The 25,506-nt window shown below is 45.0% G+C and overlaps 2 protein-coding genes across 2 annotated transcripts; one reads left to right on the top strand and one right to left on the bottom strand.

The window, feature by feature from the left end:
- Positions 1-334: 334 nt before the first annotated feature.
- On the top strand, positions 335-2,503 carry LOC107190971 (armadillo repeat-containing protein 6 homolog). The gene is made up of 5 exons (XM_015579890.1): positions 335-464; positions 934-1,265; positions 1,342-1,637; positions 1,716-1,981; positions 2,049-2,503. Exons 1-5 carry the CDS (start codon positions 348-350, stop codon positions 2,418-2,420), a joined length of 1,383 nt encoding a protein of 460 aa, XP_015435376.1. The 5' UTR covers positions 335-347; the 3' UTR covers positions 2,421-2,503.
- Positions 2,504-6,901: 4,398 nt separating this feature from the next.
- On the bottom strand, positions 6,902-25,000 carry LOC107190894 (thrombospondin type-1 domain-containing protein 4-like). Its single transcript, XM_015579781.1, has 18 exons — positions 24,843-25,000; positions 18,988-19,063; positions 16,529-16,680; positions 14,369-14,474; positions 12,509-12,611; positions 11,950-12,122; positions 11,361-11,565; positions 11,111-11,277; positions 10,807-10,912; positions 10,511-10,583; positions 10,087-10,295; positions 9,105-9,237; positions 8,748-9,006; positions 8,392-8,571; positions 8,128-8,292; positions 7,457-7,636; positions 7,201-7,366; positions 6,902-7,086 (listed from the first exon to the last, which is right to left on the bottom strand). The coding sequence occupies exons 1-18, from the start codon at positions 24,998-25,000 to the stop codon at positions 6,902-6,904; spliced, it is 2,796 nt and encodes a 931-aa protein (XP_015435267.1).
- Positions 25,001-25,506: the final 506 nt, after the last annotated feature.

Genomic DNA, 25,506 nt, shown 5'->3' with positions numbered 1-25,506 from the left:
TTATCAATTTTAACTTAAATTGATAAATAAACGTATTATTCGTCGCTTTCGCGGTTTTTTGTTGAAATAAGATACAATTTGTTATGATAATGGAACAATTTTATAAATATAGTACTGTAAGACTGTAAGAAAACACGAAGCAACATGATAGATAGGGTCCCTAGATTTATCCCCGCCAACTCCTACGTAGCTCGATAGGTGTATTGCCGGACGTGATCATGGATCACATTGACATTTGTCTTTTTGTTCTCACGTGGATGAGGCACGCGTCGCTGTGCTCTCGCGAGACAACATACATTTCCTAATATAGAAATTCAGGACACGGTGAACAGAGAAACAGCGTTATCATGGTCCGTGTAATTAGTCAGGAAACCTACGATGAAGTTGTCAATGAAAATATCGAACAATTCTCCATGACACCTGAGGAAGCTATAGAAGATGCTGTAAAACAATTCGAAGCTCAGGTACTCCAATTTGTTTATCTCTGTTATTCTAACTTAAAGATCAAAGAAAAGTAAAACTTCGTGTATTGTTATTGACGGATTGAGCTATATAGCTTGTTTGTTTGAAACATTATTTTATCCTTTTTCGCTTTATTTAATGTGCAAACATTTTTGAAATTCCGTTTTGACAAGTTATGAATCTGCTGTCATGACAGACACCTTTTGCTATTTATAAGACTGGTCATATTTTTTGGAGAGAAATGATCTTCTTCCAATAATAAGATTAATATTTGTTGTATGTTATGTGTAAATTAAATAATTTTATTTTATAAGCAATAATTTATAACAAATAAAAAACAGTGACATAATATGTTAGTTACCTTTCGTTTACATTTGTAGTAGGGCAGAATATCAGAATTCAAATAATCTAGATCGCATTACGTAAGTATCTTCTGTGCCATGGTTGTTTTTATCAGCTCTATTTTTATAGGGTGTAGACTTGAGCAACATCATGAAAGATTTAATGCTAACTGATGGCAATGATTTAATAGCAGGTTACGTAAATCAACTTAATGTAGCCATACAGGATAAGAGTTATGAAAATGTTTCCCAAACATTAGATAAATTAAGGAATGAATTAGACAAAGATGTTGCACATAGAATGTATGCAGGGAATAAGGGGGCATATAAAACTTTAATAAAGTTAATGAAAAGTTTTCCTAATAATAACACGGTAATAAGATCAGCATTAAAAACAATGACCTCATTAATGACTGGTAACCCAGACCTATTAAACGATGAGGGAGTCGCCTTGCAAATACAGTAAGGAACTATTGATAATTATAATTAATATAAAAAGTAACTGTTTGCTTGTGTAGTATATAACTTGATTAATCAGCATTTTAGACAGATGTACAGATATTTCGACATTACAATACCTTTTGCACTGGATCAGAGAATGCTGTATAAAGCACGAATTTAATAGACAAAGTATTTTTAATGCAGACATTTTCAATAAGCTTAAGAAAATATTGATGAGGGAAGATGCATCTGGGTCTGAATTAAGAGATGCGTGTGCTGTAATTAGAGCGTTGGTATTAGATGATGATATAAGGCACGAGTATGGAAAAGCTCATGAACATGCAAGTGTTATAGCAAGAGGGGCTCTTAGTGTTTTGACTGGATTAATGTCAAGTACATAGTCTTTTACAATATTATATGCACAAAAAAGGACCTGTATAGTCTTCTAATGAACACATTTCTTGCGCGTAGGGTTTAAAAAAGATAAAGGGGTTGTGGGAGACGTAATGATAACTTTAGCTGCCTTAATCGTGAGAAACGAATTTTGCCAGGAAGTGGAAGACGCAGGAGGTCTGAAATTTGTAATAGACGTTATGGTCGACTATCCGGATTCAGAAAAATTAAATTGGCAGGCTTTGAAGTTGCTAAAAGCTTTAGCTGGTAACGACGCTGTGAAGTCTCACATTGTTATTTCAGGCTGTGCCCCGCTAATTGTTTCTGCCATCAGTAGAATGAAAGTAAGTGTGCCGCCTGATCGATACTCTGGCGATTATAGATAGCGTTTAAACATTGATTATACCATAGGACTCTGAGTGTGTAGTCTCAGCTGGACTTGCATGCATTTCCGCATTAACATTGAAATGTCCCTCAAACGCTGGTGTGTTTTACGATTGCGGAGCGGCGCTTGTCATCATAGACGCGATGAAAGCTTACTCTAAGAGCGTGAATGTCTTGAAACAAGCTGCTTGGGCCATCAGAAACATGTCTGTAAGAAACAAAGCAGAGTGCCAAGAGTTTATTGCGTATGGTATAGAGGATGTTTTGAGGACTGCACTCAAGCAACACGGTCCTAAGCTCGAAAGTGACATGAAAGCGGCATTGAGGGACCTAGGACTGAAGGTAGAGCTGAAAGAGAGGTGGACTGGACAGGGTGTATCCATGAGCAACAGCAATTAATTGTGATAACGTATGTTTTACAATGTACCAGACATCTTTATGTGCTTCACATACAAACGACGAATAAATGTCAGAAAATAATGACTAACATCAGTACTTTTGTAGTATAATATACATTAATAATCGTATATGTACATTACACATATATGTATATATATTGTTTTATAACTCTTTTTATATACATGCACATATTTATATGTTGTATGTTACGGTAGATTTATAATAAACTTTTATCTTTAATACGGCGACGATTGCCATTGTTCAGAACTCAGAATCATTTATACAGAACATCTATCCATTAAATTATCAATTTCACTGCACGTTTACGATTCTGCTTCAGTATATCGAATCCTTAGGTTTATATTCTCACATTGAGCAAATGCACAAAGTCTTGTCTGCATACGAACGATTATCAATGATATTCTTTAAGAAAGTATAAGCTCGACAACAATATTCTTTCAATTCGGTTTTGGAAATGTTTTACTTTTGAGCAAGTCAGGTGTTTTAAAGTACATCTGTTTTTGATTATTTGATATATGTTATATTACATGCATTCTAAACACGTAACATCGATTTTTGGTGTACAATATTGAGCCCTTTCGATCAGTCTGTACTCTCCAATGTTACTTTATACATTCTAGATCAGAAACACGCTCGAAACCTTTGAAACGGGGAAGTCTTCGCGTAACTATCCCCTCGTGAAACGATTCTACAATAAACCGGGGCTAGTTCTGTCGATATTTCCCACGTTCTAGACAGCTTTTTCATTACCCTAAATTACACATTCACGATCAAGGACCGCGCTTAGACCACGCACCGGTCCTTTCATCGAGGATTTATCATTAATTACTGTTCGTTGTACTTCACTCCTGCAAGAGACTACGATTGTATCACAGTCTTTGACGAGGTCACATTCGCTGGCGAGCACGTTAGCGTGTGTCCCGAGCGAATATGATAATATAATAGACAGACTTTTATTCACATAATGTCGTGAAACTAGATGCAAAGTATTTAAAGTGGAGAAGACACACGGGTCAAGATTGCTACGTTTACTTTCACAAATTGTAAGTGTGCTTACGGACGGTGAAATTCAGTTATTACTGTCGTGACCGTTGATCATCAACGTTTGACCGGTATTGGAACCAGCTTCGTTGAACAATCGTGTGCGCGCGATGATTGCATAAAATTCGCTGTTTAGTAATAACCGCATGACGCCAGGCCGTGAAAGCCTCTCGAAAATCTGGTCGGTGAAATCGATAAAAAAATATATCATATACATATTGTTCGAGAGGGGGTGAAAAATGAAGTGTGGGGACGGTGCTCGTAGAGTGGCGATACACTATTTGTCTACAGGTTCGGATACTGGAAACGACTTTCATTTGAGGATATTGTTCGTATCTCTTCGAAATATATGCATACCCTGATCGTGAAATACCTCGAACCCTTTTCTGGTGTCGTAAGTTCGCTACTTTCCTATCCCTGGGACACGAGCCAGTAACTAGTCGCCCATTTAAATAATAGGTACATCGAGGGAGGGATGCCCTTCGCCGAGACACGTGGATACATTTACGGTTCATGGTGCACGTCACAGCCATAAATATTAATACTCGAATAATTGCCGGTACATAATACAGTTGTAGGTACATAGGTTCACCGTGAACGGTGACGTTCGGGTTGAGCAATTCCTTCCCCAATCGACAGAAAAGCAATTGCCAACGTTTAACCGTGTAATTAGGTGCGTTCGATCGCTAAATCGGTAATGGTCGTAGGTTCGAGGAACACTTTAGATGCATGCGGCAATATACAAGGTGTACCATTTCAATCTGTGGACCGTTCTCAACCATGGAGATGTGTTGAATCGAACAATCGGTACGTATGGAGATCGAAGGAGATCGGGAAAGTCATTGGAGCTCTGCAAGGAAAAATCTAGAAAATGATGGACGCAGTAAGGACATGCCAAGAACCTTCGATTGGTCGTACTCGTACGAATCGGTAATCTTTCACAGATTAAAATGGAACATTCTGAAATATTGGAAACTACTTTCTGCGTGGACGAAAAATGAAATCTAATTAAACGCTAAACAAAAGAAATATAATCGTAACGAATTGAAAGGAGAACGTAAAGCTACGGTAAAGGAAATCGTTGCATCCACTAAAATAATTCAAGAATCGACACTTACCTGATGGAAAAAACACAGTCCGTGTAAAGTAAAGAAACGATAGAAAGGAGAACGGAAAAAATTTATTGAAAACGAGAACGGTAATCGTGAAACAGAAATACGAAATGGCTTTTCGAGGGACACAAAGTAGATCGGAGTAGGGCACCGGTGGCCGTATAACTTCCATGAAGATCGGAGAAGGCAAACCGGAATGCGATTTTAATTGACACCGAGGATTGATTGCCCGCGCAATTTTGACGAGGTTACCATTAGCAGTTAGAGCGTAATCTACCTAAAGTTAATCGACGTCCACATATACATTTCGTAAAGATCTTCACGGACGACCGGCAGCGCTAATTGATAAAACGTCAAACACCTCGTAGGCGACTTCCGCTAGACGTATTGAAGATTTCTTTCTAAATGTACGTTACGATTTTTACCAGTGATTCTTATGCTTTCTCTACAGAGACAATATGTATATTTGTTTCGACACCATTAACTATAATTATCGTTATCGCTACTCTCGCTATTTTCGCTGAATAAAGAAATTGGCTGATCGGTTGACATGGGCCACGTATAGAGATGAGATGGATACACGAACGATTTCAATTCGATAGACTTTCTTTCTCTTCTTCTCTCTTTCGTTTACAATCGAATCGAGACAGAGTTAGAATTTTCTTTTCGCAACGGAGCGTCAAGCTGGTGTATTTTCTGGCGGTGTGGTAAGTAGCGTCCCGCGCCGCGGGAATGAATTCGTTAATAACTCGGACTCGTAAATTAAAATCACTGGATCTGCTCGACTCGATATGTTAATTAAATACTCGATAACGGAAATTGCCCGCGGCTCGCATCCATCGTCCGGCTCGCCGATACGGGGCGCACGGACGATAAATAACGTTTTGCAACTAATACAGCCTACCTATCGAAGTACACTCGAGAGTACATGCAGCCGTATCGATCGACGTACTTTTTTTTTTGCTTTTTCTTTTTGCTCGTGCGGACTCCACAGACTGTGTGCTCGCTCGTTCCGCTCGAGCCCCGTTCCGTTTCCCGCATCCGCGGCAGCGATGGGACCGATACCTTTCATTTACAAAAGTAACAGAACCAAACGATACTCCAAATACTTGCATGGTTTCCTTGATATATCAGTCTGTATCATGAATATTTATCTTTCCATTTAAGGAACACAAATATTTGAAATAATCAAGAATGATTCATCGAATGAAAGATTCAAGATCCTATGCAGCGATGGTAGAGCCTCGAAATGATCTTGTGCGTTCAGTTCATTTGGTTGTACCACCAACAACGACGAAACTAAGAAATCTCATAGCTTTCGGTAGATTTCGATTCCATCACCGTAAGTATAATCTATTCCCAATTTGTTTGTACCCTATAACTGATCACGGATCGATCCCATCGCTAGTCCACGCACGCTCGTCGCGTCACGGGCTTGCTTACTTATGTATACATATATGTATAGGTACACGGGGCGTACAGGTTTTCGCGGGGGGGAACGTGCATGCAAATGGATCGCAACTTATCCAGGGGCGTAACAATGATATAATCCTTCGTTTCTCGCGTCGACCTGGACATGTTTATCGGCGATAGTCGAGGAGAAGACCGCCCTGGGATTCACGGTTATCGCAAGGATTTTGGAAAAAAAAAAGAAATAAATTCGATAGGAACTTTCTACTTCCGATATCTTTATTGACCATCAGGGACCATTTCGCTTCGGAGTCGTCGTCGGTACTACTCGACTTGGGAGGCACCGCGGGAATCCGATGAATATACGTACCTCTCTGGCTCGTTTGCGTGAATGGTTTCATTTCGATTTGGAATACGGGGACAAGGTCGATGACGTGATCGTGTACCGATCCATTGGCAAAATTACGCCCCTGCCAGCTGTGTTCACACACGGTCGTCACACAGAGAGATGCGACATATCGACATACGTAACACACAGGTGCATACACATGCCGCACAATACGTATCGTTCGGTGCACAAATGGGTTGCATGCTCTCGCTTGTGAACCTGGGCGAACCTAAACACTCGTTTCTTTTCTTTTCTGAGACTCCCGACGACTAGTTAATTCCTCTAGGTTCTCGAATTCTTTTCAGTCTACTGCGCGTCCCGTTGTTCCCCGACGGAACGTTTCTCGAAGTAGCATAAATAATCTATCGCTGTCCGATCGCGAGGGAGCAATACGATCGATGTAATATAAATCTATGCGGTATTGAGATAGTCGATCGTGTTAAATAACGTTACACATAATACAACGGTCGTCTCTTAGTAACAGTCTTGGGTACTCGGCTTCCTACGTTCTAGTCGACGATCGTGTTACATTTTCTAAAGGGGGAGCTACGAGAGAGTTCAATCGAACACAAACAAAACGGCTCTGTGTGGTATGTACGTAACCTCTTGTAGTACTGTATCCGACACAGACCAGTCTTCACGACCAGCTCGCAGTTTGTGTATTTGTCGACGCATTGGGACGTCTCGTAGGCTTCTGAAAATCATTTGATATTCGTTAAATAACCTGACATCTAAAAGCATTTAATATTCGTAAATAATTTAGTGGTCCGAATATTCTCGACCCGACTGAAACCGTTCACGAGCTTACTTTTCGGTGGTTTGCTCGGCGCCGTGAGATCCTTCTTGCACGATTCGAGGCTGCATTGTTGTCTCTCGGTCGGTCTTGTCGCCTCTGTACACATCGTGTTACCGACACCCTCGTGGATACAACGAACCAGTCTGGTTTGCACGCCAGTGCCGCACGTCGCCGAACACTGAAAGTGGTTTTCGGTATTTACACGATGCCGCTGGAAAAGAAGAAACTCCATCGCGGTAGGATCGTAAATTTGCCCGCCGCGATTTACCTTCGACCAGTCCGAGGTGAACCATTCCGGTGTACACGGGGACGCTCTGCACGACTGCTCGTTCGCCGGTCTCGAGACGCCGGTGCAGTTGTTCGCCGACAACACGACGAATTCGTTGCTCGTCCTTGCGACGCAAAGGACATCCCGATACTGGACACCCACGCCGCACGACACGGAACACTGGAAAACCATATTCGTCCGCGAGACGTTCATTCGTCGTTCAAATCGACCTCTTTTGGTGGTCGATGTCAGGGATTTTGTTCAAGATGAAATACATATAACGTAGTCCAAGTGAAATTATGGACGGTTTAAGTCATCGATTTTCTGTTCTCGAATTTGTTTAAAAAATATAGGCGGTCGAATTTTACGATTTTTGCCTGTTTTCGTGAAAACACGACGTACTTAGAAATTTATATCGCGGAAACTATTTATCGTATCGAGTTCGTTCTTCGATTATTGTGATCTAGAAGGATTGCCCTACTATAACTATTTTTTGTGTTATATGAAAAATTGATTTTTCAATACTGAAAATGATGAACAGACTCTTTTAGTACCTTCAATTTCGGTTTGACGTGGAGTGACCCGTACCCGGTGCAGGACGAATAGGTATCGTTCGAATTGAACCAATGAAAGTGAATTTATTTAAAAAAAAGTTATCCAACGCTACCAACCAGTGTCCAGGGACCGGTGAACCACTTGGCGGTGTCGCAGTTCGCTCCTCCGTCGAAACACGGCCTCTCCGTTTCCGGTCTTTCTTTGGGATTGCAAAACAGCTCGCTGCCGTCGGCGCACGCCACTTGTCTAGTTTCCACTCCCCTGCCGCACTCCGCGGAGCACTGTAACGTTGGATAAAAAGTGACGGTAAAAACTCCAAGAAGAAAAGAACCAAAAACGAACAAGTCTTTCTGGTCTTAGCGATGTGTAATTCATTTCACCTTGGACGACCAGTCGGAGTACAGCCAGGGCGCCTGTTGTTGCTCCGCGCCGTTCTGCATACACAACACAGATTCGCAAGTCTTTTCGGATTCCGGCTTGTCCGACAACGGACAGGACTTCCCCGACGTAATACACGTGACCGTCCGATTCCGTACTCCCGGTCCACACGTTGTCGAGCACTGTGGGGGATCAGAGGGAGAAAAAACATAATATCTACATAGTTCTGAAGAAGACGCGTCTTCCTTGAGTGAAATGGAATCTTGAAACCGTTCGCACGAGAACGGGAGGAAACGTCGACAACACACTCTACGACTACTATTAATATTTGGTAAAAAAAGAAAAGACGTCCACTTACCGGACCCCAAGCACCGACGTCCCATCTGGGTGTGTCGTGCTGCGAGTGCATGTGCCTTAATTCCGGGCCAGTCGTGCAAGCCGGTTGTTTAGTACATGGTTCCACGGTTCTCAGATCGGGCGGTTGTACGCACGCACCGGCTGCTACTCGCATCGTCAGGTTCGCGTTCAGCTCCTGTACGCACTCCAATTTTCGTGTCCTGGTACCGCCGGAGCCGCAGCTGACCGAGCACTCGCTCCACGGTTCCGCCGCCCTCCATCTAAATCACCATTTGTGCCCCAACCCCCCTGCGTTAGTTAATTCGTGGCACGATCGGTTTCAGCGAATAACGTACCAAATCATTAGGAAGGGAATTACCTGGCCGGGCAGGGATGGTCGTTGCAACGCAACGGGGGTGGCTGCTCGGGCTTTCCCACGTTACGGCAACGCTTTTCGTTCACGAGCATCTGATTGGCCTCGCGGATGCACTTGAAAATCGCGGTTCTGATACCTGATGGGGGGAGAGAAGAATTTGCCGAGATTAAACAAATTCGGTGCTTATTCACGATACAGTTTCATTTATAATAACAATGGGGGAGACTCGGGACCAATGTAACAACTTATAAAACAAATGCCAATGGATCGTAGTGTCATTGTCGTCAAGAATAAGGAATTAAGGAGCCACTGACAGCCGAGACGGTATTATCTCTATTCGCCCGTATGAGCTGTCAATCTAAATAAAAAGAAATCTCGGCGGTCCTATTCGCGGGTCCCGGCCGCAGAACACGCTTCGTGTGTAAACATGCCGACGTTTCGGAATGGAAACGGCCGATGGAAAATAATAATAACGTTGGACGAACGCGGATGTGGGGCTTCCTGCTAATAAATTTCGTGAATTGGACGGAACTTCCGTGACTGGCGGCCACAGAGAATCGAGCTTCGTGATCTCACGGACCTCCGAACCCGGCGATAATACCGAAACGAACAACGGCGCGTCTCGACCGACTTCCCACGCACGACACTCGATTACACCCGTCTGCTCCTAGAACGCAAGTTTCAATTGTCTACGTGGTTTTTTTTCCTTCTTCTAATTACTCGATTAATTACCGTGTCCGAAAAATCGAGGTCATGCTCGTGTGTGTGGGACATTATGGCGTCGGATCGCGGATAAGTGGGAGGCATTAAGAGATCCTCGAATAAAACGGAAATCTCGTCGATAGTTTTCCGACTGTACAGAGTACGAAGATGCTCGGAAAGAATATCCAGGTGTTAGAAGATTACGTGGAACAACGTGTAAAAGCCGTCACACTGAAAGATCAGAGGTGTTACGTTCGAGAGGCATAAAGGCGTGTTCGCGTACCTCCTCCGCATTCCTTGGTGCACGGGGTCAATTCGAACACCTTCCACGCGAACTTCGTTCGTTTCCTCTTCTTGGCCTTCGACTTTGGCTGATCACCGGCCATCACGGTGGTCGGCTGACGCTTCATCTCTTCCTTCCGTGATCTGTCACGCGGCCGTGGCCGATTCTGCTCGTGATTCGTCGGTGATAAATCGGCTCTCTGATCGGATCTGGAAAACCGTGGTAGGTTTTACGAAGACGAATCTCGTGCCTCTTGTAATAACACTTTTTCATTTTTTTTTTCTTTTCTTTTTTCATTTCTCCGAACAACAAGCATGGTCTGCGAATCTAACTCGACAGTATTAATCTCTACGGGAAGACAAGCTGTATATATACATATATATATATATATGTATATATATATATAAGTTCGAAGGATATTTACATTCTGGTCGCGGGTATCGTCAGAGCGACGCGAGCATCCGAATCAGGTATTTCGTTGCCACGATCGATCGATCCTGCAACAAAGACGGAGAAAGTAACAAATCGCTCTCGGTGTGGTTCGCGCGTTTTTCCCCCATTTACATGTGAGTCATGACTCGGCTATAAACCGCTGCCAGGCGTAACCGCTTACGTAACCGTAAGGGCCCTACCACCAGAGTATAACCGAAGACAATCATCGGTCGAACAGCTTGAAAAATGCATTCGATTAAGCGTCGAACGGACGAGGTACGCGTTTACCTGTCACAAAGAGGGGCGGCGCTATCTTCGGCCTCCCGTTTGGCGTTTCCTTTAACGGCAACATGTACTTGTAAAGCACTCCGGGGTTCATTTCCTGCGCCAGAATCTGGTGGAACAAGTTCGGAAATATGTATTGTATGTACGGTAGAGTATCGTTCCTCGATGTGGCGCGAAATGGACAATGGGGTCGTGAAAGTGAGCAGAGACTCTCGATGTTGGAACAAGAAAAAAAGAAACATACCGTCGTCGATCCAATAAATTCTCAAAGGGGTCAGATATCAGAGGCTTCTTTATGGACACGTACCTCCAAATGCAAAGAATCGTTCAACGGCCCCGTTGCTAAGATGCACTCCACGCGGCTTCTGTCACCCCTCTGGTATGTTAATGTCGTGCCAGCCACTTTATAAGTGCCGCTTGAACTGTAAGCGAACGGACCGTTCAGGATGTAACTACCGTTGCTGTCTCTCAACGCTGAAATAGATCGGATCGAATCGTTAGAAGAAACGTTCATCGTGTGTGTTCTCTCTCCTCTCTATGGATCGGTGGTCCCCTACCTAAGAAGTTGCTGCTGAATCGAAGTTCGGAGATGTTGAGGGACATGGCTCCCTTCGGAACGGTGGTCACCGGTTGATGACCCCTCGGCAGGATTGGCTCCATAAAAATACCCTCGTACAGTCTACAACCTTTACCCTGACCACCACAGACACCACAAGCGTCCGTCGTCACGCCTGAGCCGACCACGCCGTCGCAACCTACCGGCTGGAAAAAGCATTTCAAACCGACGTTCACTTCGAGGATTCGGAGTGCTGTGTTTACTGAATTATTTGCGAAAACACAATGTCACAATTACAATGTCGCATCGATCGATGGGGATCTGAAGATTGTATCATCGATCGGTACAATCGGCGAACAAACGAGAGGAACATGAGAAAAAGAGTGGGGAATCAAGGTGTAACAAAAGAGAATTGTTCATCGTGCGGTGTTGCGATTGGATAAGGTGTAATATAAAAAAAAGGATACGTATATAAAAGGGAGGAAAACGGAGTATCGGAGGGACCAATTTCGTCGATCGTATCGGGTAGGAATCACGATTAATTTCCGCCCCAACTGTGGAGGAACACGACGGATCGGTTAAATTCGTACCTTGCATTGTCCAGCGACACAGAGCCACCGGTCTGCGCGTTCCATAGAAATTCCGGCATTATGCCCACGAAGATTCGGAGCGTCGCAGGGTGTGCCGTCCATTACTGCCGGTTCAAGCGTTGCGTAAAAACGCTCGCCGACGGCACGGCAATTGAGCGCGCAAGAGTTCGGTGCTGGGACGAACAACAAGTAATTACGGTTAAAGAACATCAGAAATAGGCACACATACACTGACGGAGAACAGGAAGAAGTTTATGCAACAGAAATGGAAAATTTACGTTCGTGGGGTAAATTGAAAGTAAAATTGAAATAATACTCAATGGACCGAATTAATGGAACGATCTTCAAAAGCTAATTTGGAACTTTTAAGCTTTCGAGGCTGAAGACGAGATCGGGCCATTTCGCGGGACTTCAGCTCCGTGATATAATTATCAAGGGATTTTCAAAAGAACGAACGATTTCGGGACGCGCGCAACGGGCAATTACAACGTCGAGCTTGAATGTCGGGTTGTCGACGAAACTGGGAGCACAGGGAACTATTCGAGTGGCTTTAACTCACCGTCCACGAACGGAACCCAATCGTAGCTCTCCCCCTTGTAGTTTCTTCCGTTATACTTGGCGCATTGTTCCGCCCGCAAATCCTCCGGGAAGTTCGGACATTTCTGTCGCAAGTAACGGGCTTAATTAAACTCCGTTGGTAATGAAGGTAGATCGCTGGGAAATGCCGGTTACGCCTGTAAACCCCCTATCGTGCCGTCGTCCCGATTCGTGCATGATATCACGATTGCATTTTTCGCGATGTTTACTCATGGCTTCGGCGGCATCTCGGACTACCGGAAGGTAGGATAGTATTTACATTTACGTAGCGAATTTCGCGCGTCCGTAATGAATTTCAGTGGTTTCGGGAGGCTGGCTCGAACAAACACCGGTACAACACGGGATACCGACTCTCGTACGCGGAGAATCGTTACCCCTGGTAATTTCCGGGTGGAAGATTAATTACGGACCAGTAAAACTGTGAATAGTGCTTCCGTGTTTGCGAACCACCGTTCCCCGGGCGAAAATTGCGCTCGATCAAGGCGTCACGGGGAAGAACATTCACGGAATCTTTTAATCGCGGAAATGCACTTTAGTGGAAAAACTCAAAGAGAAACAATTAAATGGAAACGGTACGTGTTCGTCTGTTTTTAAAGTGAATGCAGGTTACAGAAAGTAAATGTTCGTTTCCGGTAGATCCGAACACAATCGCTCGAATGTGTACCTGAACTGTACAGGGTGGACCTCGAAATGTGGACTAAAAAAAATGTTCATACAAGATTCCAAAAAAAATGAAATGAGCGGGTTAAAACGATGTTCAAAATGGTGTTCATCAGCTGCAATACACTCGCGTAAAAGGTTAAAAAAACGACTATTTAATTCTATTTATGACGTCTGTATCGAAGATTAAGCATCCAGAAAAATGTTCAATCGAAGAGCCAGCTGTAAAATAATCTAATCTGATCACGTTTCGTGATCCACCCTGTACTTACTTTTCGATCCCATTCGAGGGCGATATAATTCCAACGCACGTGTTTCAAAGCGATTCCATTTGTTCAGCTCCTCGATAAAGCGTACGATTACCACCATAACGCATCAATACCGATCTAGATGTATTGCTTCCGCGAGACAAGCCGATATCCTACGATGACTTCGCGTTTATGAAGGTCTAATTACTACCAGCGAGAACGTCCGTGGAGGGCAAAAGCCGTCTATTACGAGCGAGTCCTCGGCTCCGTAGGTAGTGATTATTCTTATGAATTTTAAACAACCCCGCGAACTCGCGAGCCAGCCGTATAAATAGCCATCGTGCGGATCCGTAATTGGCCTTCGCGATGATTTGTTCGCGACTCGTGACGCACCGACGAAAAAGGAAACCTTTGCCCGATTCCCCCCCCCCCTCCCTCGATACACATCACCCCGATGCATTTTAGCCGGTTTTATCGTGACGGATGCACATGAATCCGGCCTGCGTAAATGCAAGTTTCTGGTCGCTGCAAGAGGGCCCCTTCTTTGCAACGGTTCATGGAAGTTTCATGGGAGCATGTAAAATTCATATACCGTGATCAGGCGAGGATTCGACTGGTTTTAGGTAGACAGGATGTATCCTCTTCCGTATCGTGCGTTTATTCCTGAATATTCAGACGTTGCAGAAACGAGAGACGTGTACACGTTACTTCGTTTCGTTTCCACGGAGAGAATAACGTATCCACTAATTATACATCGCGCGACGATTCGAAGAGGAAAAAAAAAAGAAGTTCCACGGGGCCGTCGCCTAACGAAGCATAAACGTTAATCTATCACGCGGTCGGACAGGATACAAAGGCGTAAAACATTAACTCTTGCAGCACGTCCCCCCCCCTCTTTCCGTCGATTGATTTACCTGCGTGTTGCACGTGTGGTATCGCTTGTATGTGCCGATGCAAATAGGCCGCGAGTTGCTGTTCGTCCCGTTCCCCGGGATAATGCTCCTCTTCCTTAAAAGTCTCCTGGAACAAATCGGCTCGCATTAGCAGCGCCTACTTCGCCCGGCTCGATAGATCTCGATCCCCTGTCGATGGGTTCCACCTAGGGATCCTTACTTCACGTGTATTTAAATAAACCTGTACATCGGTACGTGTGATTTTAAGTATACACATGTAGTATTTCACATATGTGTCAATACACGTGTATTAACGTATCTTAATTTCGATTCCTCTTACTTCTTAGAATTCTCTCGTCTTAAATTTTAAAATAGATACAAACAGAAACCTGAAAACTAATTATCCGACAATTTCCGAACTCGTAATGAAATATTTAAACATACCAGCAATGTCAGTTGCCTTGGAAAGATGCTTTTCAGCTGCTGGGAATATAGTTACCTCCAAAAGAAGTCAATTACAACCAGAAAACGTAAATATATTAGCTTGCTGGTATCAAAACAGAAAATTCATATTCTAATTTATATTTGTAACAGCCTCGAAACTCGTGAAACCATAGTCACGATCCACAAATTAATATCAATGTTCTAAAAATTACATGAATTAAAATAAGACTGCATTAACGCACAGGTAACTAAATACACGTGTATGTAAATGTATGTGAAACAATACACATGTACCCGTGTACTTAAAATTACACATTCTAACGTACGTGTACGTGAAATGCAAGTTGAAAACCATGATTTCTAGACTTCCACCGGTAGCAATACTCGTTATAACCGCGCCGCGTCGAGTAGTTCGTCCAGGAATTGATCAGACCGTGGCGGACCTATCCGCGACTATTACCACTGAGGTGAACTATTCGATCCTTTCGTGGAATTCGTGGCGGAATTCGGATATGGTCGTTCGACAAAATACGCGTACGTATACAGGCGTACAAATGCTCAGCGTTCGTTCGGTTGTTGAACGCGAAGTGAAAGGGCGCGAGAAGACGTTCGTTTATTATTCCGTTGACGGGTAAAAAAATGCCCGGTAACGGTACACACGGGTCTCAATCTATTTTATCGTCGACACGGCCGAGCTTCGTGGTCCATCGATAAATCGTTGCGTGGAGGCCAACGTAACCGCACAGGTAGCGTTACAAAGGTGTAAATGTCAGCGACGATAACACGTTTCGGGGCCGTTGAGTAGCCGTTCGCCGCGAGTCGTCGACGTGCAAGCGTGTAATCATCCCGCCGCTACCGATCCGCAATTTCGCCCGAATGCGCGGCAGTTCCCTGCCCTGCGTACACGGCAGGTGCCAGAAAACGGGTCTGAGAAGAGTTCGAGACATACGATCGATCGGGAGACGTTCAGGAAGATATAATATGGCAACCGTGAGTTTGTCTAACATTCGAGTTCTTTGTTGGAACGTACCTATACCCTTTCGCTTGTAGGTGTTCGGGACCGTTTGGTCAGATCGAAGAAACGGTTGCTGGTGGCCTTTGATCGAGGGGGGAGATGTTAACGGTATCCCGGAACGTGTGATTATCAACGGAATCGGATGGTGAATTACTCGATTTTGCTCATCGAGCTATGGATTAGGACAATTACTCTCACGATTCCTTACTTCTTATTCCATTCGGGAATAGAGTAATTTCTGTATTTTCCGTGGGTGCCTATGCGAGGCAGTGAATACCACTTTCGATATCTTTCACCTCTTAGCTACGGTTCGCCAATATAGTAGCTTTCTTCGATGTCATTTTGAACGGTACACGCCACTATAGTAGCTCATTCATATATGTATAATTAGATAATTTATATATTTACTCATATCATATTATTGAAATTTTTGGAACGAAAATATATTAAAATGTTAAACGTTTTCAATTGTAATTTTGTTTTAACATACGTGTGATCAAACGTATAGTGTAAAGCATCTAATACCGATTTCGGTACTAACGGGTTTTAGCCGAAGTTTGGCCTCACCGTAATCAAGAGGTTAAAGTATCAGAACGTAACAAATATTTTTATTAAAGAAATGTTCTTCAGCGCAGAAATGATTATGGGATACTTCAGAGATCCGACCAGTGTGGTCATATTAATCTTACCCTATCAACGGTGTAAATTTGTGTTTTACTTACTGGTACGGCACACACTCGCGGGACTGAGATTGGATACCCGTGCCGCAGCTCCTCGAACACTCGCTCCAGGGACTCCAGGGCCCCCAGGTTCCCCTAATGCGATTATCTCGGCCCAGTCCGAACTGTGTCTTCTCCCGCAGCATATGATACACCTGGAAAGGTGTAATAATAACGTGTCGTCTTCCAGTCACCCCGGAGTTCTTCGTCGAAGTTGCCCGACAGAAACCGTGCGATTCACGGTGCAGTTTCGTATCGCTCGTGAAAGGTATCGACTGCGAAGACACATTACGGTGCCGAGTACGTTATTCATCGTCGTTACGGGAGGAATTCGAGACATTACGTAATCACGCACCGCCCCCGTGCCCATAATTAATTTCATTAGAAGTTCCTTTGGAGCTCGTCGGATTAATCAATCAAAGGGGAGGGGGGCGGTGAACGAAATTGCCCTCTCGTCTGACGATAATCAAATGGCCGGCCCTCGCGCCGTAATCCGGCCGCGTTAATTACAGGAGAGATAGACTCTACCGGCTCGATATCGCCCGGATACAAACTGTTTGTTCGATAATTAATATCGGGTACTTTCGTGATGGGGAGCTCCAATTAGATCACCACGCGACGCGATATCGCGGCTTGTCAATCGTTCCCGTAATTAATCGAAGAAAACGGTTCCGCAACCGCAGACAGTATTAAGTTGCACGCAAACTAATTTCAACGTGATCACGATTACGTTCGTCACGATCGACGAACGGAATCTGTTTATTCGTTCCGTAACGCAGATATACATATCTACATGTAAAATTTCTGAGCCACCCGAGGACGATCACGCTCGAATCAGCGTCGTACCGCTGCAGATATAATCCCATCCCATTCTGTTACGTTTATATTGAAGTTTAAGTGTGTTACAAATTAGTGTGAAATAATTCAAAACCACACATACCACTATCACTTCATCCTCCAACGTGCTCCGATTAATTTACCAACAAGCAGTGGCAAATAAAAAAGGGATCTAATCGTAAATTTATCGTGAATACGTCGAACGATAGATTAGTGACCGTAGGAATACCATCACTAGAAAGTTGCACTGCTTGTTAGCGGAACGAGCTGTTAAAAGCAAGGTAACCAATTAAGCCAGATTTACACTAGTGGTCAAAGGTACGGTCAGATCACGATCAGTCTGAATTTATACTATATCTCTCTCGTTGAATTACGTGTGAGCAATAAAAACCGCTGCCTGATTCGACGTGATCTGACCGTTCCGTCAAATCCGAACAATCGTTTGAACAATGCAAATTCTATCAACGTTAAACGCCGTTATTCCGGTTGGAAGCGGGATGTTCAACAGGTTGTCGCGAGACTATCGATACTTTGTGCCCGTCGACGAAACCGGTTGCGATCTGTGGTTTCATTTAAGAAAAAAATACAGGAACCTCGAATAATTTATCAGGGTCCAGGGATTGAGAAATCGTTCGTGTACAGTTATCGTGTACACGACGTGGTTCGTTAAGATGGTAAACTACGCAACGCATAAACATGCACGTTATGCTCGGCTGTTAACGACGAGCACGCTGTGTGTGTTTTCACGACTCCGAGGGCGATCGTCCGAGGTCAGAGACGATATCGCAATATTTTGCACAACAAACGGTCCATTTAAGCGTAATAGAAGCGCGAGCGCGCGGTTACGGAGTCGCAAGACCGGCAGGCACGCGGAGTTTGTTTGCGTTTCGCATTGATCGTTCGCTGGGCTCGGCCTTGAGGTTCCAGAGGCCTGCTCGGCATGTAATTTAGGAAGCTTCTCCAGTGTCAATTAATTATCCGCCGCGTGCCACCCAAGAATAACGTTCGCGTAATAGCTTATTAATTCCTGTAAGTGGATTAAATTAATATGCACCGGGGGCCGGGCCGTACGTTCACGGTAAAATATCTTAATGGACGAGATCTCGCCCGCGATAACGTTATTACGGCCGTAAGTTAACCGGCAACGAGTTATGTATCAAATTACTCTGAAAATCCGACGAGGCTACCAGGCTTAATGAACATATCCCGTGCAGAAAGCCGATACTTTTCGCGTGTATCGATGTCGGGGACCCGGGGTGCACCTCGACACTTTCCGAACGTCGTGAAAGCTTTCTTTTCTTGTGACAAAGCATATTTATCAGGATGCCGGGACCGTGACAAGGGGACAGCTAGTTCTCCAAACACCTTGTAGATAAAACAGTACCGATGAATAATCCAATCGTTGGTCTCCGGAATGTGAGTCAATGTGAGCCAACGAGCAACGAAGCGATACGATCGAACTCACTGAGTGTGGGAGGACAGGACTAAAACGTGAAGGAAGATTTGGTACAACGCGTAGCAGAATATTAACCGGCGCAGGCTAATGCTTTCAGCAAAGTAGAATTAATTCGAAGATCGTGCCAGCGATTGCTATCTTCGTTTCAAGCCAGGACGGGGAAACTCACCTCGATCGGATATTTGTCGGGCACGTGGGTACCGGAGACGGTGGCCGCGGTGAGCATTGTCAAAGCTAGGATCGATCTGAAACAGAGATTACAAGAAGACGCCTTAATTAATCGGACGTAATGGAATGCAATTTGTTATCGCGCGTTGTCAATCTCGCCGGGGTTTTCACCGAGCCGCCGCGCCGGTCCGGGCGACCGTTGAACCGAACCAATTATCCCCGTTATCGGGCGAAATATCTATCATTCAGCTGGTGTCTCTTTCGCCGGGTTAGACATTTCAAGAATGTGATAATCCTCCATGGATGACTAACATCGCCCGCGCGAGCTGTATGTGACGATGCAAAAACATTTATAGCCGAGACTCTCTGGACAATTCATCGTAGCTAAGAGAGACCGGGGTTGAAAGTAACGGTTTTTGGTTTTCATGAAATTAAAACGTCTACACTTTAACTAGGGGTTTAATGTTAATTTATACGGGTAGGTTGGAGATCCAAGATTAGTTCCATAGCGATGAAATATTTTTACATTAATAGTGAAAAAATTTTATCATCGTGAAAATTGACCGAGCCGGAATTGTTATCTTTTCCTCACTTTGGGGTTAGTAAGCAGAGTTGTGCACGATTATTAAAATTAGCTAATAACTACAAAGAATCAACATAACATTATAGTTTTTTCTTTAATTGGCTCGATACAACAAATTCTTCTTAATTAGCACAACAAAACATTGTTTTCTTAATGATATCACCTTCTTATTATAATTAATAATTATCATGATTTATTGGTTGTATCATAGCGCTGTCTCTTTTATTTAAAAAGTTTTAAGACCTATTGCAACCTACCCCTGTTACATCCAACCCCAGCGTTCCCTATTCTAATATACACAAAATTAATAATTCCCAGCAATCGACCACAAGCCAAAGATTCTTAGAAACGCGATCAAGGGTTCCAGAGTGCCTGGCGAAGAATTCCCCCTGGACGATTTACAGCGACAGAATTGAAGTGTTCCAGGTAGCGATGAAAATCCGCGAGCGCGCATCCTTTTCCTCGGAGCTGTTGCTCGGCTTCTTACAGCGTGAATTTACGTGATACGGATGGCCCGACAGCATATGTTCTCGATCATCCAAGCCACCGCGGGATCGGTTAATCGACGTCGTAGATTTCACGAGTTCTCGATTTTCCACGGCGCGAATCGCGTGCATGCATCACTAGGTAGAGCGTGTGCAGGCGCCAGTCCGTTTTGCCGCGGTAATTATTAAAACTGCACCGCGGATGCGTCTCTCTGACGGGGAGTAGGAAGCAGATAAGGGAGCGAAGAAAGACAGAACGAGAGAAAGGAAAGGCAGGACAGCGGAGAGATGGTTGTGACGTTGGTTCGCGAGTAAACTGTGCCACTAAGCACTAATAACGTTTCACTTGTTGCGTTTTCTCGGAAAGCTTAATTAATCATTACGCCCCTGACCAATGGAGGGGGAAGCAGGGGGGAGCAAGAGAGAGACAGAGACGAAAAGAGGGAACAGGGGAGACAGACCGCCTGCTGCCTCTGAAGTAGTCATACACTCGTGTGCGTGAAACCCACACACACCGAGAACAAGTGTAAACACGCGTTCGAACAAAATCAGAAAAACCGGCGTATTCGCTTTCCACGCGATGCGTTCGCGAGCGGCTGTGTAAAGCTGCGTGCATAGCAGCGAATGCGAGATAGAGAAGAGGTGTAAGGTAAACTTATTAATTAATGAACACTTGAGAGTGTTTCATAGCCCTTAAAGTCGAATTTTAAATGATAATACTATTAATAAATATTTGGCACGTGAAAATTAGATTTTTTTAATATCTGTACCTTTTTGTAACCTTATAGATTTCAATTTGAAAATTTTGGGAAAATGTGATTAATTAAATTAAGAAGGAAAAATACGGATTTTACATCACGAGCAATCGGTCGTTATCGTACTTCATTAGACGGAATCTGGTTGCGCGTTCGAGCGGAGTGCACTTTCTATGTTATTTATCGACGGTAGAGGCTAGACTGCGTGCCTCGGTATGCACATCGCCTAAGAAAGGGACGCGTCTCTCGGGTGCACGCGAGCGATGAAGCATTGCACTTGTGCTGCGCTGCAACAGGGGCGGCTTGGCCGGCCGTTTCAGAGCAATCTTGTCCGGTCGCGGCAACGGCAAACACGTGTTCCACGCCATTCTTTGCGGCGCTAGAAAGACCATGCGCGCGAGATCGCAGCCGCCGTAAAATCGTTCGACCGTTCCGATTCGAGTTAACCTTCTCTCTCTTTCTCTCTCTCTCTCCCGTTTACTCGGCAGTGTTCTGGCTCTGGGGATCCTCTTTTGCGTTCCGAGAACGATGTTATCTTCAATGCCACTTGTTAAGTAGCGCGTATCCCCGTATCTCCAATAGCGTTTTAACGGTTGTCGATGAATCGATGCGGTTCTGAAACATCATTATTCGCAAACAGGTTCTCCCGCGCGGTTCGATTCTTCTTCGTCTCGATTTCAGACACCGGGGAAGATCTCCGAAACGGTTTCCGCGATTAAAAAGTCAGCCCCCGACAGCAACACACACAGCCTCCCGTAATTACTCAAAACGGACGAGGGGGGCAATTTTCATTCGTCCAACAGCCGCAGCTGGGGAAAAAAAGCTACCGCTCTAAGCTGGTCGCCGTTCGTGGAAGTCGTTGAGACTGTTTGACTCCGCGGGCAGGCCACACGGGTGTGTCCTTTACTTTTGCTCGCAACTCTCGACGATTCTAGCCGATAATAATTCTAGCCAGCATTAAAACCAGCACACACGTGCGAGCATGCTTCTTATCGATCGGTTTTTAGCATTCCTACGCCATTGAAGACAAGACCGACATTGTTTATCGGTTGCTGTGTGTGACGCACTGCCAGCAGCGATATCGAAAGTCGTAACGGGTCGAACATACGACCCTCGGTTATGAAATCGCTCCACGCTCTCTCAGGTCCGATATTACACTACGTACACCCGCAAAAACTGTTTCTATGTATGTATATAGGGTGTCACAAAATAGCCGAGCTTCCGCGGCAGCATTGGCTACGCATTACGATTGGTAACCAACGCTACCGCGGTAACTTGGCCGGCGGACTCGCGCTCTGATAGGTAGGCGTTTTTCGTCTAAAAATCTCGTTAACAAAGCCTGGGATAATATTTTTGCTAAGAAAAAAGTTGGTTCAAATCATTCCAGGAACCCCTCATTTCCGGGAGTCGAAGCTATTTTGGGACACCCTGTATACGAGCGTGCCGGAACACACACGCGCACGATCTCCCAGCTCGTTTGCATGGTACAAATTGTATCCAGTTCCGTCGGACGCTTTTGTCGGGTGTCAAAGCGCTGCTGTCTCCCCCGAGGGAGTATAATCATTTTCGTCGGCTTGCACGATGTTTCCCGGGATTTCGCGAATCCTCGCCACGGCTCGTCGAACAATATTAATTCTAGTCGGTGCAACGATCCGATAATGATCCCCTGGAGACAACGAGGACGTGCGATTTAGCGCTCGTTTCAACAGATATACATTTCATCGTGACGGGTTAGGGTCACTGAACAGAGGCGGAAGACTTGCAGCAAAACACCAGATTCAGAGGGGGACACAACTACGCGGAAATCCAGCTAGTAGCGATAATAAACGCGGGAGGGGCAGTTATTATATCTAGCAAGTCTTCCAAATTTCGAAACAACATTGTAACGTCCACCTGGAACCACTCGAAGCATTGCAATTATCCGTGTATTTCCCTACGGGGGTTTTAAACTTTCCAATGAAAAAAAAACAACGGCAATTTAACGAAACACGAAGATCCGATCTTGCATGCGGCGTGGCACAAGTCGAGAGAAGAAGAAAGTCGGACGGCAAAGCGCAGCGGGCGCAATAACAATTAAATCCCTCTCCCGCCCCCTCGCGTAACTTTCCAATCCTCTGCGGAATTCGTTCGATCCATCCAGCGTGGCGTTTCTGCGGACGAAAAGAGCGGATAAGAATAAACTGGTCGAAAACGGGGTGGGGGGGCACATCGCGGGAGGCCTGCGAAATCATTTTAACCACGGTGGTCCAGGACACGGAGATTTTCGTCGGTGAACAGAGGGGGTGGGGACCTGGGGACCGATACGTACGGACACAAAAAAGGAATCACCGTGAAATATGATGCACGATACACGCACGGCATTGTCTCTCAGTAGAGGCACGGGGGGATCTGCGGCGTCAACCAGAGGGCGGGGGGGGGGAAGAAAGTCGCCCTCGGACAATGGGGGCGTGAGTCTCGACTGGCTCCTCTAATGATACCGGAGCACCTCGATACGGTGGAGCATAGGGTGTGTATTGTAAATACGGAGCGGTCGTGAGAAGCCGCGAACATTCCTGTTTATGCGTCCATTACCACGCACTACTCGTCGCGCGCGCTCCCCTTTCTTTTTCTTCGTTTTTCATCCTCTCGGCTCAAGGGGGGAAGGGATTGTGTACAAGGGTTCGAGAGAGGCTGCGGAGGAATTTGCCTGCGAAAGGAAGCGCACCGAGGACAGCACTGTCGGCCTCTCAGAGTTGGGCGCAATTTTTCATTCGAATAATATATGGTGAAAAACAGCAGTATGTAACAGCGTTATCCCTGACTCTGAAACAGTTAATGGGATTAAATAATTGTTTGCCCAGTGTCTACACGTTCGAGTGGAAGCGTTGTTTTCTAATGAAAATTTGAAATTGCATGTTTAATCGGTAAAGAAATGGCGCAGTATTTTTTGTTATTTTTTATTCGTTATTGGGAACTCTTGAACCTCTTCAAGATTTGTTTAAAAGTGTTGCACTCGATTCTGCGACTCGGAATCCAACAATGAATTTGCCCATCTCTGAGGCCTCTCAGCTCGGGCAAGCCAATGTTCTAGCGCAGTTATCCGTACTGAGGCTTCCGGGTGCGAATCGCCTCTGTACGGAATATTATTCCAACAAATTCGCTACGCGGGATCTGGTACGTCGCTGTTGTTGGATCTCACGATGAAGTCAGCTGTATTGGAATAACACGTTCCCCACGCGGTCTGTGCGCGCCTTGCGAAGCCCTGTCCAGTCACAATGTGCTCGGACGTGTTGCGAGAAGAGGAATCGCTGTTTAAAGAGGCAGAGGTAACAGGAAGTTCCGCGGCTCGTAAGCTTGTGCAAGTAATAATTACTCTGGAAGTTGGCCGTGACTGTTCTGACAGGCTTACCTGGGCTCATCGTTTCGATGCGCGCAATTTGCTGTGCAACACGATGATGTAGATTTACAGATGTACTACACTACCAGAAACCCACGGGTCTACTAATCGAATCCCATTTTAGAAGTTTCGTCCGTGGAAATAGAGGCTGCATCGTCGTGAAACCGTGGTGTACTTAAAAATTTATATGTCGGAAACTATTTATCCTATCGAGGTCGTTCTTCGATTATTCTAATCTACAAAAATTGCCCTATTATAAAACATGTTGTATGAAAAATTCATTTTCTAATACTGAAAATTATAAACAAATCCTTTTTCGCGATTTTTTCTGTGATGGGCAAGAGGTGTTATATTACCGATTGATATATGCAAAGATAGCGTGACAACGAAAGTCGGCATGTATTTATTAACAATAGAAGCGACCAAATAACATCCGCTATTTTACCCTGTTCTCCCCTACACCATGACGGAAGCGATCGTTCTGTCAGGAAACACGCGGTAGGTTTCGGTGCCTGTTAAACGCCTTGATACACGCGAAATACCGCGGCGGGCACAAGCTGAAACTGTTGGGGCGGGTCGTCTACGCGTTCCCCGCCACAGGTGAGACGCGGGAGAAATGTTTCCCGGGCGTTGTTTCTGCGCCAGAACGGACGTCACCGTCGGTTTCCGATAACCGAGCTGCTGTCACGCTGCGGTTGCTGTTGTTGTTGCCGTAAACTCTCCCCGTCTATCGTCTCCTTTCTTCTTCGGGCGTTCCTCTCCTCCACGGTCCTTGTTGGCTTAACTTCTAACCTCTTATACACGCTCGCCTCCATCCTTCTTCCTCTTATCTCCGTTCTATAGCCGCGTATTTTGCCCCTTGTTCCCCTGATTCATCGTCGTCTCCCCGTGTCCTCCCGTCGTGTGGTAGCGTATTTACCTCCTTTCTCACCTCGTAGGCTGGTTCGTCTTCCTCTCGCCTCGTTACACATACTACGGAACACCGTTTTCAGGCGCCTTCCGCGTGCTGATACACGCGGGAGGGTGCCTAAGGAAAGCCGTCGGTGCTTCGGATACTTTAAGGAAAATTATGGAGTGGAATGTGACGGTACGTGAGAAACGCGAATGAATCGCGTCTGGATTCCATCGTCGAAGGGGTGGATAACAGTTCGAGCTAGGGGGAAATCATGGAACAGCAGCTGGCGGTGCCTGTATTCCGTCTGGAATGCAAAGCTTGTACGGTTCACGATGAAACGTTTATCGTAGGAGTTCGAGGGATTCTGTCGTTTCGAGTTCTCTCTCTCTCGATTCCCCTGTTTCTTCGTGAAAGATGCAGCAAAGT

The sequence above is a fragment of the Dufourea novaeangliae genome, unplaced genomic scaffold (assembly GCF_001272555.1).
Source record: "Dufourea novaeangliae isolate 0120121106 unplaced genomic scaffold, ASM127255v1 scaffold208, whole genome shotgun sequence".
NCBI classification, from domain to species: domain Eukaryota; kingdom Metazoa; phylum Arthropoda; class Insecta; order Hymenoptera; family Halictidae; genus Dufourea; species Dufourea novaeangliae.
Note: the sequence above shows the minus strand (reverse complement) of the source record. Positions and strands in the feature narration are given on the sequence as shown.

What these genes read in the sequence shown, in the direction of transcription:
- LOC107190971 (XM_015579890.1), top strand. Translation starts at nt 348, where the DNA reads ATGGTCCGTGTAATTAGTCAGGAAACCTACGATGAAGTTGTCAATGAA. An exon ending in GGAGTCGCCTTGCAAATACA is followed by an intron (nt 1,266 to 1,341) that starts GTAAGGAACTAT and finishes TTGATTAATCAG; the next exon opens with CATTTTAGACAGATGTACAG. An exon ending in TTTGACTGGATTAATGTCAA is followed by an intron (nt 1,638 to 1,715) that starts GTACATAGTCTT and finishes TCTTGCGCGTAG; the next exon opens with GGTTTAAAAAAGATAAAGGG.
- LOC107190894 (XM_015579781.1), bottom strand. Translation starts at nt 25,000, where the DNA reads ATGGAGGCGAGCGTGTATAAGAGGTTAGAAGTTAAGCCAACAAGGACC. An exon ending in ACCACACGTGCAACACGCAG is followed by an intron (nt 12,612 to 14,368) that starts GTAAATCAATCG and finishes TACTTGCGACAG; the next exon opens with AAATGTCCGAACTTCCCGGA. An exon ending in ACGTCGGTGCTTGGGGTCCG is followed by an intron (nt 8,572 to 8,747) that starts GTAAGTGGACGT and finishes GATCCCCCACAG; the next exon opens with TGCTCGACAACGTGTGGACC.